Source organism: Leopardus geoffroyi, chromosome B3 (assembly GCF_018350155.1).
Source record: "Leopardus geoffroyi isolate Oge1 chromosome B3, O.geoffroyi_Oge1_pat1.0, whole genome shotgun sequence".
NCBI classification, from domain to species: domain Eukaryota; kingdom Metazoa; phylum Chordata; class Mammalia; order Carnivora; family Felidae; genus Leopardus; species Leopardus geoffroyi.
This window is the reverse complement of record NC_059337.1, coordinates 8,864,846-8,881,546: the sequence shown is the minus strand read 5'-3', so window position 1 is coordinate 8,881,546 and position 16,701 is coordinate 8,864,846. Positions and strand designations below refer to the sequence as shown.

The 16,701-nt window shown below is 39.2% G+C and overlaps 1 protein-coding gene across 2 annotated transcripts in view; it reads left to right on the top strand.

Annotated features, from left to right (window-relative positions):
- AGBL1 (AGBL carboxypeptidase 1) overlaps positions 1–16,701 on the top strand; it is an 843,774-nt gene that overhangs the window by 410,976 nt on the left and 416,097 nt on the right. For both annotated transcript variants that reach the window (XM_045448714.1, XM_045448713.1), the window contains exon 20: positions 7,393–7,524. In XM_045448714.1, coding sequence (XP_045304670.1) covers positions 7,393–7,524 — 132 coding nt within the window. The remainder of the gene's footprint in view (positions 1–7,392; positions 7,525–16,701) is intronic.

Here is a 16,701-nt window from a genome sequence, read left to right as displayed (position 1 = left end):
ACTCACCACTCCAGCTCAAACAAAACACAACTTAATGAAAAGAAATCTCCACATCTTCATCTCTGACTGTGTTCCTATGTTCCTTGCCTTGGGGGAAAGCACGATCCTCTTGCCTATATTCACTTAATCCAGAAATCTAGGGAGTATCCGTAACCTCTTCCTCACTTGGCCCCTAGATACATTTAGTCTCCAACTCCTGTAGAGTTTCCTTCCTCCCTCTGTCACCCAATGTCCTTTCTCTCCATACTTGAGCTGCCATAAGCTCCATATTTCTGCATTAGTGAGGCCCCTGTCACCTCTGGTGCCTGGTGTCAGTCTCTCTGGTGAACTCTTGGAGCTCCTGTTGTGGTGGTCTGACCATGCTGCTCCTCCTTGCGCAAGCACTTTAACGGCTCCTTCCCTGCCTTCAGGAGAATGTCCAAACATCCCAGAGCGGTGCGCCGGGGCATCACTCACCGCCTGCTGCCCGCTTGCAGACCCCAAGGTACTGTCCTCTGCAGACTTCCTCTGAATGCTTGCACTTCCTCAGATCCAGGGTGGTTTCTTTCTCATTCCGTTTGCTTGGATAGCTCTCACTCAGTAGGACTCAAGGTAGGATACCCTGCCCACCAGCAAATCCTAGGACCCCTACATCGTGCATCTTCAAGACTGCTGTTCATTTGGACTCCGCAACGTGCCCTTGTTTGGGTTCCCAGAGACCCCGTACTTACCTCTGCTTGCACCCTCCTCTCACCATGAGAGGGTTTCCCGTATACCCACGGGATCATCCCAACAAAACAGCTCCTGGAAGAGGCAATATGGAAATCTGAAAAGCATTTTTGAAACATGGATTCTGGATTAGAACATACTGGGGTTCAAATATTTACTCACATACTTAAAAGCAGTGCAAACTTGGGCGCACCTGGACAGGTTGTTCATTTTATCTGAAATTCAGTTTTCTCGGCTGCGATGGGATAATGGTAGCACCTGTTTCATCATGAGATAATCTACATTAAGTTATTAGCTCAGGATCTGAAACATCATAATCCTTCGATAAAATAACCATTGTTGCCATTGTTGGCATTGTTATTAAGGACGTTGCTGTATTATATTAAAATTTTAATTTCTCCTGCCCCCAAAGCAGGCATTCGGTAAATATTTGTTGAATCCACTGAAGAATAAGCAAGATAGGACCATTGGTTAACCTGGGCAGACTTCCTACTTACCTGGCACAGAATTTTACAGAAAGGAAGTGTAAGTGTTACTTCTTCCCATAGGAGAGAAAAACTCCCTCACCAGAAATAACTTGATAATTTAACTTTAATTGCCCCCTATAATTTAGAAGAACACACGTTTCTTATAATTAATAAGCATTTATTTTTAGGGATATCATTTGAGCAAAAAGCTGGGCAATGTCTGCCTCTCCTCTATTCTGAGTCTCCAGTGGCCACTAGAAGTCCCAGGGCTAAGCAGTGCTTATTCCCACAGGTGACTAAGTCTATACTTTGTCACTGACATCAGCTTCCAGAATCCGTAAGGATCAGAAAACAAAAACAACAAAAAAAAAAACTCCTTACTCTGGTTGAATTCAGCATTTAAGGAGTGCCTGTCACCACATAGGCAAAGCTTCTGGCTTTATGGAGAAATCTGTTGCTAAGACACAGTCTTCATTTGTTTGCACACTTTTCATAAGAATGGTGGGCATTTAATTCACAGAGAGACATTGAGGTGTGAGAGATAAAGGTTGGTGGCAAGTTCATTCTGGCAGAGGATTAAACCTCCAACAAGTCTATTGGTTCCGTTAGGCTAGAGGCTTTCAAAGCATGGGCTTGGGACCCAGGTATCAGCACCACCAGGAATTGCTAAAAATGCAAATTCCCAGGCCTGCTCCGATCTTAACTGGAATCTCACAGTTGCTGCTGAGTGGTTTACAGTCTGAACTTTGGCAAGCCTTCTAGGTCATTCTGACACTCAACAACATGGGAGATCACTGCTCTAAACCCTTGACAGGAGCAGTGGTTTTCAACCCTGCCTGCACATTAGAATCACCTGGAAAACTGAAAAATATCCCATAGCCCTGGTTGTCACTGCAGACCAATTAAATAAAAATTTCTGGAGGTGGGCTCCAGGCATTGATATTTTTATAATCTCAGGAGATTTTAATGCAGGGCCAGGATGGAGAAACACTGACCCGTTGATGGAGATGTATTTGTTGGAAATGACAGAATCTTGCTCAAAGTAACCCAAGTAGTAAGATAGTTTTGGAGGAAAGAAGTCCCTTAATCTTACAGGAACTAGAAAGCACCAAAAGTCTGGACAGTTCTTCTTCCCATCTCTCATGTTTCTCTTTCTACTGCCACATTTTCTGTTTTCTGCTTTTCTCTGTGCATTTGCCTAACCACACCCCACTTTAGGGAACAACTTATTCTGCTCCATCACTGTTTCCGTGCTTTCATTCTGTGTCTTGTGTGTGGTTTGACTTGTCATTGGACCGACTCCCTCTTCCCAGATCTGCTTATCACCCTCTCTGGCTCTGGCACCCACAGCTCAGTGATATGTGGAAGCTGGGGAGATTTATTTTCTCAGAAGACATCAACCTGAAACAAGAATAAAGGATTCCACATAAAGAAAAATAAAATTCTTTTCTTGTTTTATTGGAGAGAAAAAATACTTAGGAAATACTTTTCTTTTTTTTTAATGTTTTTTAAAGTTTATTTATTTTTGAGACGGAGAGAGATAGAGCACGAGTGGGGGAGGGGCAGAGAGAGAGAAAGACACAGAATCCAAAGCAGACTCCAGGCTTGGAGCTGTCAGCATAGAGCCCAATGCGGGGCTCAAACTCACCAACTGTGAGATCATGACCTGAGCCAAAGTTGGATGGTTAACCGACTGAGCCACCCAGGTACCCCAAGAAATACTTTTTCTGCTAACAGGGAATTTACAGTGTGAATGTATTATTGACAATTAAGAGAAAGAGGGGGAGGACAGGAAGGTGAACATACAGAACGGTTTTAAGTCCTTTAGTCCTTAAAACCCTCAGCTCATAGATCCTTGGTCTGTCCCCAAACCTGCCTTCTGGCTCCCGATCAAGTCCATGCTCCTTGTCCGGCAATAACCTTGTTTCCAGAAAATCAATCCTGATGCGGCTGATTCTTCCCCACTTCTGTGACCCACCAACAAAGCAGCATGGCTTATGAGCTCTAAACTGCCATTGGAATGTTAGTCTTCATCTTCTCCTATCATGAGTAAGCAGACCATTAACTCACTCGTCCCTTTATTTTTCTTTGACATGTGTGTTTGTTTATGGCCCCATCCATGTACCGCGAGTGTCCTGGGCTGCATTCCTGCTGTCAACAGCTTCCTGTTCAGTGAACTTGAAGGCTTTATCGCATACCAGAAAAGCATCATCTAGTCTAACTTCTCAACCAACAACATCGCGGTATTCATTCATTTGGCTTCTGCTGAAACATTTTCAGAGAATGGAAATTTTTAAAGCTGTGACACAGCATATTAAGACAGCGATAACCATAGAGTTATTTCTTGCCAGTAATAGATATTCAACAAGTGTTGAGTTTAACATAGAGCTGGAGTCTATGTCCACATTATCCTTCCTTTTGCCTTTGCGTGCTCTTTGAAATGATAGCAAGTACATTTATTCATGTCCCAACTGGGAGAATTTGGAAATTTGTGGGACTCCTATCCAGACACCGTTAAGCCTTCTTTTTTTCTGGGATAAGCATCTCCAGTGTCTTCAGCTGTTATTTGTTTACAAACATACCCCTTTTTTGGGCTTTCTGATTCCTCTTTATTAAGGTGTCCTGGCTTGTTCTAAAATGCCACACTCAGAAATAAAAAACACGATATTAGATAAAAATTGACCAGTATGAGGTACATTGGATGGATTGTTGTCTTAATTTATGAGCACTTTACTTCTCCAGAAGCAATTTATGATTAGATTAATTTTTGGCATCTGCAACCTCTGATTTATTTTGAGCAAACTGCCAGCCCAAACTTCTGGTTCTCTCATTCAAAATCTACTTCTTAGCTAAATGTGTCTACCTTTCACTTTGGCCACTGTTTGAATCCAATTGTAGGACATTACATTCATTCCAATTGAAGTATTTCTATTTTTGCTAATTCTGCTCTTTTGTCACTTACAATTTCCACTCTTGTTTATTCTCCTATCAATTCTCCTCGATTCTGCATCAATATCAAATTTGAAAAACACCTTAAATTACCTACTCAGTGTCCTTAACTTAGTATGCAAAGGCTACATTTCTAGAAACTAAGGAACAAATGTGAAGAAATACCTCCTTAAAATATAAGGACTTCTGTCTCCTTGAAACAGAAAACGTGTAGGTATCATCTGTTAATTTTTAAGCACACAGGTCACAGTTGTGCAGCTTGATAAATCATCACAAAATGCACCCACCATGTAATCACCAGGTAAATCAAGAAAAAGAACATGTCCAGCAACCCAGCAGATGTCAGACGTCTCCTATTGACATTCTTGATTATCTTCTGATGCTCAGTGTATCCATTTCTGTTGGGGGGGGAGGTTAGAATATGCTCATGTTCAACTTTAGAAGACTCTCCCAAGTTGTTTTCCAAAGGAATGGTATCTTTTTAGAGTCCGCAAACTGGGTTTGAGCGTTCTACTTCTTCCATATCGTGGTCACCACTTAACGTTGTCTGTCTTCATGATATTAGCAGTCCTGAAAACCCCTTAGAAGCAGTGGCATCTCATTGTGATATGTAAATTATATTTTCTTGATATTAATGCAGCTGAGGGCACTTTGATTTGCTTAATAGCCATTTGGACATTTTGTCTTATGAAATGTCAATTGAAGATTTTTGCCCAGTTTTTAATTTTTTTACATTTATTCATTTTTGAGAGAGAGACAGAGCATGAGCAGGGGAAGGGCAGAGTGAGAGGGAGACACAGAATCTGAAGCAGGCTCTAGGCTTTGTCAGCAGAGCCCAATCAGGGCTCAAACCTGCGACCTGTGAGATAATGACCAGAGCCTAAGTCCAATGCTTTTAACCAAGTGAACCATCCAAGCGCCTGAGTTTTTCCCATTTAAAAAAAATTGAGTTGCCCCTTTTTCTTGTTGATGTACAGAAATGCATGTGTGTGCCAGATATATTTTTTGCAAATAGGTTATTTCACTTCTTGGTTTGCCTTTTCACATTTTTCATAGCATATTTATTTATTTTATTTAAAAATTTTTTTTTAATGTTTATTCATTTTTTTGAGAGAGAGGGGTGGGGGGAGGGGCAGAGATGGGGAGACACAGAATCCAAGCAGGCTGCAGGCTCTGAGCTCTCAGCACAGAGCCCAGTGCAGAGCTTGAACTCCCAAACTGCGAGATCATGACCTGAGCCTGGATGCTCAGCTGACTGAGCCACCCAGGCACCCCTTTCATATGAACAGAAGTTCTTAATGGACTATATCTAATTTTAAATATTTCAATTTAGGTGTATTCCTTGTTTGAGTCCTCAAAAAAACTGTATTTCAACTCCAAGGTTGTACATGGCAGCCTATGTGGTTACCCCCAGGTAGCTGTATTATTTCATCTCTCATATTAAGATTTGCCATATGTGTAGAATTAATTTTTAACATATTATGAGGTAGGGATACACGTTTATTTTTATTTTCTACATTGTTTACACTGGACCATAAGTCTTCCAAGGCCATCATTTCCCCACTGTGCTCGAGTATCAACTTCATCATAAGTCAAGCGACCATATATGGGAGTCCCTTTCTGGAATATCTGTTTTTCTCCACTGATTGATTTGTGTATTCTTTTATCAATAATATTGTGTGTGAAATACTATAACTTCAAAATAAGTTTTGATATCTTTACATAATTTGTCCAGTTTTTTCATTTGTTGAGACTGCCTCAATCATTCTTGGCTCTTTGCACTTCTATTTTGGTTTGGGATTAGCTTGTAGGTTTCCACAAAATAAAAAAAAAACCAACACAAACCAAAACAAACTAAACCAAAACAAAACAAAACAAAACACCTTCTGTGGGTTTTGACTGAGATTGAATAGGACCTGTATACATACATTCGCTGAGATGGAAAATTTTCATTTTTCTCAACAATGTGTCTTACACATCTTTAAAGCTATTTTTATGAATTTGGTGCTTTGATGCTATTTTAAGTACTATTTTTAAAGACTTTCTTTTTAAATAATCTCTGCACCCAATGTGGAGCTCTAAGTTACAACCCCGAGATCAAGAGTCGCATGTTCCACTGACTGAGCCAGCCAGGTGCCCCTTAGTGATATTTTTTCAAGCAGGCTTCATGCCCAGTGCAAAACCCAATGTGGGGCTTGAACTCATGACCCTGAGATCAAGACCTGAGCTGAGATCAAGAGTCAGAGGCTTAAATGAATAAGCCATTCAGGCACCCCAATACTATTATTAAATTTAGATTTTTATACTGATAGTGTATGTAAGTGGACTTGACTCTTAGATATTGACATTCTAACCTGTGATTTTGTATGCACATACGGATTTTTGATAGTCTACATTTTACAATCTTTATGTAGGAAAATAAAGACACCGCTATTTACTCCTTTTAAATATTACACCTTTTATTTTTTTCTCTTAGATTTATTTTTCTCTCTTCTCCATTGTATCACGTACAACTGATGGTCAACGCCAGGTCCATTTCTGATTTCAGGGAGGAAACATTTCATTAATTTCATTAAATTATACTACAGCATACAGGAACCTCATAGTGTGTGTTCATTATTATTTCAGAATTGTTACAAACAAGTGACTGCTGTGCCCATCCTACTCATCCTCTTTCAAACATGAGTGTTTGTTGGGAGTAATGTTTCCTCACTCCACCATTGTATGTAGGTGGGTGGAAGGCAGATGATTGACCTTTTTAGTTCCTGGATCAGGAGGAGGCACATATGGGTTCTGGAAACCATCATGGGAGTTCGTACTGAGGTCTGATACTGTGATAGGATGGGTGTTAAAGAAGCCTTCCTTGGGGAGAAGATGAGTATATTTTATACGTGGGAATAAATATTCAAATTAAGAATACAACTTATTGTAGCAGTCAGCTTTTGTGGGATAACAAGTGCTCCAAAACTTAGTGTCTTAAACAAAAACTATGTATTATTTCTAATGATACTGCATGAGAATCATCCAGGTAAACTGGGTGGTTCTTTGGGTCTGAGACAGCATGGCCAGGGCTGGAAGTTCTCAAATGGATTTATTTACAGGTCTAGTGGTGGGCTTTACCAATACAGCTCTTGCCAAAATCACCCAATGATCCTCATGTGACTGGTTCTGCTATGTAAACAGTATTCTATCTGAGAAAGTTGACACTTAAAAGGTTTAAAAGGCCAGTATAACTGACCTAGATTTTCCCCCGCTTTGGCCATTGTAGGTCTTCTGTGATTTTCATGGCCACTCTCAAAAGAAGAATGTATTCCTTTATGGTTGTAGCATCAAGGAGACCTTGTGGCAAGCAGAGTCTGCTATGGGCACATCTACTGTCTTGGAAGATGTCGGCTACAGGGTAAGTCACTGGGGAGAATGACACAAGACATTTTGTGTCCACATTCTTGCCTTTGAGACACAGCTCCAGCTCATAATACAAGCAGGTTGGAGGCATGTGTAACCCCTCTACACTTTTGATGCATAATGGCTATACTACCTGCTTTGTTTTCTATATGATATGGTACAGTGCAAAGGGCATGAGAATCGGAGACAGGAAACCTCATTTTAATTCCTGGCTTTACAATTATTAACTGTGTGCTGAGGAGTCATTAACATCACCTCTCTGAACCACCATTTGTCACCTGGGAAGTGGGGACAGTGAAAATACTGCCTCTGTTTCATGTTTATGAGAGCAGCAAAATGATGCTGAATACAAAAGGATCTTAAATTAGTATGAAGGAATGCAAAAATGCAAGACATTAGACCATCCACATGCCCTGTGTGAACACCCTCTGAAAAGCAGAGCAGTGATCCACTACTCCTGTATAGTGGATATATTTTATCTATAAGTAGCTAATTCTTTTTTTTTCTGGGTTCCAGTGGATAGAGCTCAACTCTTCCTCCACTGAACTAAAGAGGAAGTTAAGGAGGGGTAAAGAACAAAGGACTTCTTCCTGTCAGCATAAAGGGAATCAGGATAGAAGGAGATGAGGCAACATTGTCCAAACACAAAATAAAAACTGGCCTTTGTTTCAAATGTAAATGGAAAAAGAAGAAAAATTATTGAATTGGAAGAACTACAGTTCTCCTGTGTCTTTCTCCTTTACTTTCACATGGGACACTTCATTTCTGACACTTCTGGTTACCAGATATGTGGCGATTTCACCCCACCAGACACTTCTGAGACACCAACTGGGCGTTTTACAATTTAACCCTACCCAGAGACAGCGTCACATCCCTCAGGTTAAGGACTCATCCCACAAGACTGCTTCCTACTTCAGATGTCGATCACAAGGAGTCATTCCCGGGTTACCCACAACTTCCGTCTGACTTAGCTATGAGTTGGAGGGATCCATGATCTTCCCCCCTGCATTGGATTCAGTTATTTTCTAGAGTGGCTCACAGAACTCAGGGAAGCACTTAAACTTATATTTACCAGTTTGGTAAAGGGTCTGATAAAGGACATGGATGTTAGCCAGATAGATAAGAGATACATAGGGTGAGGACTGGGAGGGTCCCACGTACAAGGTCTTCTGTTCCTGTGGAGTTAGGGGGAGGGTATCATCCTCTTGGTATGTGGATGTGTTCACCAACTTGGAAGCTTTCTGAACCCCATACTGTTGGGATTTTATGGAGACTTCTTAATGTAGTTGTGATCAATTATTAACTCATTTCCAGCCCCTCTCCCCACTCTAAAGGAGTGGGGATAGCCTGATCCAGGACCTCACCCAGAATCACCTCATTAGAACAAAAGATGCTTCTAATGCTCTTATCACTTAAGAATTTACAGGGGTTTTAGGAGCTCCATGTCAAGGACTGGGGATGAAGAACAAAAACATATTTTCTACAATAAATCACAACATCACAATTATCATGGTACCTACCTCTTCCAAATTCTTTATTATTCTGGATATATGAATTTACTATAAAAAATAGCTTTATTCCCTGGGTTAATGAGTACTAAAAGAGATCAAAATCCACCAAACTACTATTTCACCTCAAAATAACTCCCCTTCTCCCTTAGTTTCTCTTCACTCTCTCCCTCCATGTCCTCTAGAAACATGAGTACTACTGATCAGTAGATAGTTCCCCAAAATGATTAGAGCAGAACCAACGAGTTATCTTTAGTTTCCTTTTATTCTAAGTCCCAACCACAATAATGGGGATTTTGATACAGAATTAGAATCTGGAAGGAAGGAAGGAAGGAAGGAAGGAAGGAAGGAAGGAAGGAAGGAAGGAAAGAAAGAAGGAAAGGAGAAAGGACGGGAGATGGAGAAAGGGAGGGAGGAAGGAAGGAAAAATATTAATTCTGGTACTGAGAAGTTCCACAACCAAAGTGAAAATTTCACTGGATGGGATCATTCAGCAGATATGTGATGGCAGGGGAATCAATCACTAAACTTGAAGGTCAATCCAAAATTACTAAATTTAAATTATGGAGAAAAAAAATTGAAGAAAATTCAGTAGCCTTAGAGATCTGCAGGATAGTATAAACAGCATAATACTGAATAGAATAATTAACCAGGAAAATATAATGAATGAAAGTGAACGTATATACCCCAACATATAAGCAAAAATTAACAGAATTGAGAGAAGAAATTTAAAAATCCAAAGATAATAGTTGGATATTTTAGTACTCTTTTCTCAGTAAGAAATAAAGCAATCAAACAGAAAATTAGTAATTTTCTGATCTGATTGATACATATGTAACAATTCTCAAAACAGAAAAATATACATTGTTTTTGAGTACACATCAAAATTATCCTAGGTAGACCATATGCTAGCCTATGAAACAAGTCTCAATATATTTTTAAAGCACTGAAACCATCCAGGTATGTTCACTTACCATGGCAGAATTAAATTATAAATCAAGTTTTGTAAGATTCTAGGGTCTCTCGGGATATGAGGAAATTAAACAATATACTCCAAAATAACTCATGGGCCAAAGAAGAAATCAGAAGGGAAATTAGGATATGTCCTAAACTGAATAAAAACAGAAACACAGCATATCAAAATTTCTGGTATGCAACTAAACTAGTGCTTAGAGAAAAAGTTGGAGGCACCTGGGTGGCTCAGTCGGATAAGCATCTGACTTCGGCTCAGGTCATGATCTCACAGTCCGTGAGTTCAAGCCCCGCGTCCGGCTCTGTGCTGACAGCTCAGAGCCTGGAGCCTGCTTCAGATTCTGTGTCTCCCTGTCTCTGCCTCTCCCCTGCTCATGCTCTGTCTCTCTCTGTCTCAGAAATAAATAATAAAAACATTTAAAAAAATAAAAAAAAAATAAAAGTTGCAGGTTTGTTTTTTTTTTATGTGTATTTATTTTTGAGAGAGACAGAGTGTGAGCAGGGGAGCGGAATAGAGAGAGAGAGGGAGACAGAATCTGAAGCAGGCTTCAGGCTCCGAGCTATCAGCACAGAGCGGGGCTCGAACTCACAAACCATGAAATCATGACCTGAGCCAAAGTAGGATGCTTAACTGACTGAGCCACTCAGGCGCCCCAAAAAGTTGTAGCTTTAAATGCTTATATTAGAAATGCGGAACGATCTAAAATTGGAAATTTAATCTTTCACCTCTGGAACGAAGAAAAATAAGAGCAAATCAAACTCAAGGCAAGAATAAGAAAAAAAAAAAGAAAAAACCGAAATGGAAATGAATGAAATAGAAAACATACGATGGGTAGAGGATCCATGAATACATGTTTGGTTTCTTGAATATTCAACAAAATGATAATCCTTTAGTTAGACTCATGAAAGAAGACACAAGTTACCAAAATCAAGAATGAAAGGGAGCATCGCAACATATGTTCCAAAATGTAAGAGAGTATTATTAACAATCACATGCCAATAAATGGATAAATTTTTAGGACAAAAATTACCAAAACTAACTAAAGAAGACATGTAAAATCTGATAGGGCCTATTTTAAGTAAATAAATTATATTACTGATTAAAAATCTCCGCACAAATAAAATATGGCCTCAATGGGTTTTTTGGTGACTTCTGTTAAACTCCTAAGATATAAATAGTAATAATTATTAACAAATTAGTCTTCAAAAATAGTGGAAAAAGACTTCTCAACTCGTTTTATGAGAGCTCTACTCTTTTGACTCCAAAGCCAGAAAAGATGTCACAAGGAAAGTCAACATCTGTCAGCAAACACCTATCCAAAATCCTTCACAAAATATTAACAAGTCAAATCCAGAAGCATATAAAAATCATCATTCACTGTGATAATGTGGGGTTTAGCTCATGAATGCAAGGTTAGTTCACCTTAAAAAATCAAATACTGTTCTATTCCCTGTAAATAAACAATGCAAAACTACATCATTATCTCAGTGATGTGGAGAAAAACATTTGAAAAAATGAAGCATCCATTCAAAACAGAATCTCACAATGGACAAGGAATAGAAAGGGAATTCTTCAACCTGAAATTGAGCATAAAAAAAAAAAAAAGCCCTGTAGTTACCATCATGCCTAATGGTGAAAGATTAAATGCTTTTTCTGGAGGATCAGGAATAAGGCAAGAATATTTGCTCTCACCATTTCTGTTGAACATTTTACTATGTATTCTAACTAGTACAATAAGACAAGAATAGTAAAGAGAAGTGTGTGTGTGTGTATATATATATATATACACACACACACATATATATTTTTTAATATATATATATTAATTTTAGTTTTTAAATTTACAGCCAAATTAGTGTATAGTGCAACAATGATTTCAGGAGTATATTCCTTAATACTCCTTGCCCATTTAGCCCATCCCCCCTCCCATAACCCCTCCCATAGCCCTCAGTTTGTTCTCCATATTTATGAGTCTCTTATGCTTTGTCCCACTCCCTGTTTTTATATTATTTTTGCTTCCTTTCCCTTACGTTCATCTGTTTTGTCTCTTTAAGTCCTCATATGAGTGAAGTCATATGATTTTTGTCTTTCTCTGACTAATGTCACTTAGCATAATACCCTCCAGTTCCATCCACGTAGTTGCAAATGGCAAGATTTCATTCTTTTTGATTGCCGAGTCATATTCCATTGTATATATATACCACATCTTCTTTATCCATTCATCCATCAATGGACATTTGGGCTCTTTCCATACTTTGGCTATTGTTGATAGTGCTACTATAAACATTGGGGTGCATGTGTCCCTTCCAAACAGCACTCCTGTATCCCGTGGATAAATACCTAGTAGTGCAATTGGTGGGTCGTAGGGTAGTTCTATTCTTAGTTTTTTGAGGAACCTCCATACTATTTTCTAGAGTGGCTGCACCAGCTTGCGTTCCTACCAACAATGCAAAAGAGATCCTCTTTCTCCACGTCTTTATCAACAACTGTTGTTGCCTGCGTTGTTAATGTTAGCCATTCTGACAGGTGTCAGGGGGTATCTCATTGTGGTTTTGATTTGTATTTCCCTGATGATGAGTGATGTTGAGCATTTTTTCATGTGTCAGTTGACCATCTGGGTGTCTTCTTTGGAGAAGTATCTATTTATGTCCTTTGCCCATTTCTTCACTGGATTATTTGATTTTTGGGTGTTGAGTTTGATAAGTTCTTTATAGATTTGGAATACTAACCCTTTATCTGATATGTCATTTGCAAATATCTTCTCCCATTCTGTTAGTTGCCTTTTAGTTCTGCCGTAAAGAGAAGTATATTGGGAAAAAAGAGGAACTGCTTTTACTCAAAAGTATAATATCATAGGTAGAATATTCTAAGAATTTTACAAAATAAAGTACTGGAGTTAATATGCAAGTTTAGCAAGGTAGCAAAATGCATGATCAATGATAAAATTCATGCTATTTCTATATACTAGCAATGAGTAATCCAGAGATGAAATTAAGGAAAAATCCATTTGCAATAGTTTCTAAAAGGTTAAGTCAATTAGAAGTAAATTAAACAGGGGCGCCTGGGTAGCTCAGTCAGTTAGGCGTCTGACTTTTGATTTTGGTTCACATCATGATCTCACTGTTCATGAGTTCGAGCCCTGTGTCGGACTCTGTGGTGACAGTGTGGAGCCTGCTTGGGATTCTCTCTCTCCCTCTCTCACTACCCCTACCCTACTTTCTCCGCCATCTCTCAAAAATAAATAAATAAACTGTAAAAGTTTAAAAACAGAAAGAAACCGGGGCGCCTGGGTGGCGCAGTCGGTTAAGCGTCCGACTTCAGCCAGGTCACGATCTCGCGGTCCGTGAGTTCGAGCCCTGCGTCGGGCTCTGGGCTGATGGCTCAGAGCCTGGAGCCTGTTTCCGATTCTGTGTCTCCCTCTCTCTCTGCCCCTCCCCTGTTCATGCTCTGTCTCTCTCTGTCCCAAAAATAAATAAACGTTGAAAAAAAAATTTTTTTTTAAACAGAAAGAAATTAAATAAAAAGTGCATTATGTGTACACTGAAAACCACAAAACATTGTTTAGAGGAATTAGAGGTGACCTGCGCAAATGGAGAAGTGTACCACGTTCATGGATTGGAAAACTCAATGATTATCAGATGGCCACTCTCCCCAAATTTTTCTATAGAGTCAGTACATTTCCTGTCAAAATCTTAGGAGGCTTTTTTGTTGATATTGAGAAGATAATCTTATGACTCATGTGGAAATACAGAAGAGTCTGAATAGCCAAAGAAACTTTAAAAGAGAAGAAAAAAGTTACAGGATTTACTTTACATGATTTGAAGACTTTAAATTTCAAAACTGAAAAGCTACAGTCATCATGAACGTCTGGTGTTGGCATCAGGATAGACCTATAGATCAGTAGAACAGAATAGAGGGAAAATAAATACACACAGAAATACTCACACATTTGTAGCAATTGATTTCCTGCAAAGATGCCAAAGCACTTCAGTACAGCAGGGAGGAAGGACAGACTGTCTATCAAACAGTGCTGAAGCAATTGGGTAGCCACAAGGCAAAATATGAATTTAGATATTTACTTAACACCATACACAAAATGTAACTTAAAATAGATCATACACCTAAATGTAAGGACAAAACAATAAAACTTACAGAATGCAACCTACTAGAAAATCTTTGTATTTTGTCTGCTTTGATTAGTCAAAGCTATCTTCCATAGAACCCCACGCAACACAAACTATAAAACAAAAAGTTGATAAATTGAGCTTTGTCAAACTTAAAGAATTTTACTCTTTAAAAGTCCCCTTATAAGTAAGTGGAAGACCAACCATACACTGGGAAAAATATTTGCCAATCATGTAACTGATAACAGACATATATCCAGAATGTGCAATTTTTTACAAGTCAATAATAAGAAAATAAACACACACATAAAAAAACCCAAAAATTGTTCTTGAATATGTCAACAAAAACAATGTATGCATGGTTAATATTAACAATGCTATCATTCATCAGGTAATTGTAAATTAAAACGATAATGGGATAACGTCACACAATCACTAGAATGGTTATAATAAAAAAGACAAAATATCAAGTGTTGGGGAAAGGTGTTTAAAAACTGTAACCCTCATTTATTATTGGTGGAAGTGTAAAATGGTGTGGCCAATTTGGAAAACACTTTGACAGCTTCTTCAAAGTGAAGCACACTTTTAATGCACAGCCTAGCAACGCCATTCCTCTGTATCCACCCAAGAGAAGTGAAAACACTTGTCCACAAAAATGGACATACTTCTCATAGTATGTGGACTATGGACTTCTCATAGAAGTACCATTACACAATATCCCCAAACTGGTAACAATGCAAACATGTCCGCCAACTTGTGAATGGATACACAGAACATGGAATCTTCAGACACAGTATGTTCATACAATGGAAACTTACCCACCAATGAAAAGGAACAAACTACTGATGCATGCAACAACATACACTTAAAAAAGAAGTCAGAAACTAACACACGATGTATGGTTTAATTTGTATGAAATTTCTGAAAAAGGCAAAAATTATAGTGTTAAAAAGCAGATCAGAGGTTGCCTAGGGCAGGACTGACTGGAAGTGAGCATGAAAGACATGTTTGTACAGTGATGAAAGTGTTCCCAAGCTGGACTGTGGTGAGGACTGCAAAATATATGCATTTCCTAGGGGTGCCTGGGTGGCTCAGTTGATTAAGCGTCTGACTTCGGCTCAGGTCATGATCTCTCAGTTGGTGAGTTTGAGCCCCGCATGGGGTTCTGTGCTGACACTTTGGACCCTGGAGCCTGCCTGCAATTCTGTGTGTGTGTGTGTCTCTCTCTGCCCTTCCCCAGTTCATGCTCTGTCTCTCTCTCTCTCTCAAAAATAAATAAGCAATTAAAACTATATACATTTCCTACAAATCATCAAACTGTTCACTTACTTCAATAAAGCTGATGTCAATAACGTGTGTTATTAAAAGTAAAAATTTATTGGGGCGCCTGGGTGGCTCAGTTGCTTGAGTGTCTGACTTCAACTCAGGTCACGATTTCATAGTCCATGAGTTCGAGCCCCGCATCGGGCTCTGTGCTGTCAGTGTGGAGCCTGCTTGGGATTCTCTCTGTCCTTCTGTCTCTGCCCCTCCCCTCCTTATGTTCTCTCTCTCTTTCTCTTTCCCTCTCTCAAAATAAATAAACTTAAAATAAAAGAGAAGTATGAAGAAATAGAATGACATGAATTCTGTGACAATTAAAACTTGAGCCTTAAAGAATTTTAACTGCCTATTGTGGATCACAGTGAACTGAGGAGAGGTGGATGGAATCAGTTCTTTGGCAGTCCTGCCTGGGAAGTGTCTCTTGTTAGTGACATTTCCTGGCCTTGGTCTTCCTCATAAATTTCCAGTTTTGAGGAGTGGCAAAGATAACAACTGTGGATACTACTTCTACAGTAATGAGCATGTGCCAGGCACTGTTCAAAGCACCCTGTATACGTTCATTCATTTAATCTTCCCACTTACTGCATCTTCTAGAATGGTGCATGGCAATAGAATATGCTTAACCAATGTTTGTGAAATGAATAGGTACTTTTAATAGCATCCCATTTCATATATGAGGAAGGGAGGTTGCAGAAATGCGGTAAAATGTCTAAAGGTCATATAGTTAGCAAGAGCTGGGATTAGGACCCAGGTGACTCAGCACCAGACCACACCTCAGATTCTGACCTTAGTGATGTTCTAAAGCATGTGTTCTATGAGACAGAAACAAAAACCTGAGTCAAACTACTCTGCAGAATGAAGAGAGAATAAGTCCTTGTTGGACACTTGGTAGGCGGGGATTATCTAAGTTAAGAGAAGGGAAATATACAAGGTAAAGAGAGGTTTTAAAAGCTGGTTTTGTTTTTTTTTTCCAATCATGGAAGTTTGAATATTGGAGCAGAGTGACCCTTCCTTTCCTCTAAACCTCTGAAGAGCATAGTAACAACACTGCATGGTTACTGAGGCTTCTCTTGACTTTACCACTTCATTCAAGGTAGAAGCTATTCTTACCCCTCCCCCTTCTGTGATGACAAAAATGAGGGTTAGCGGACTTAAATGACTTTCTCCATGTCAAATCGTGTAGTGTGAATCCAGAATTCATACTTTTGACTCCTTGTCCCAGCTATGCCCTTGCCACATGCTTAAGT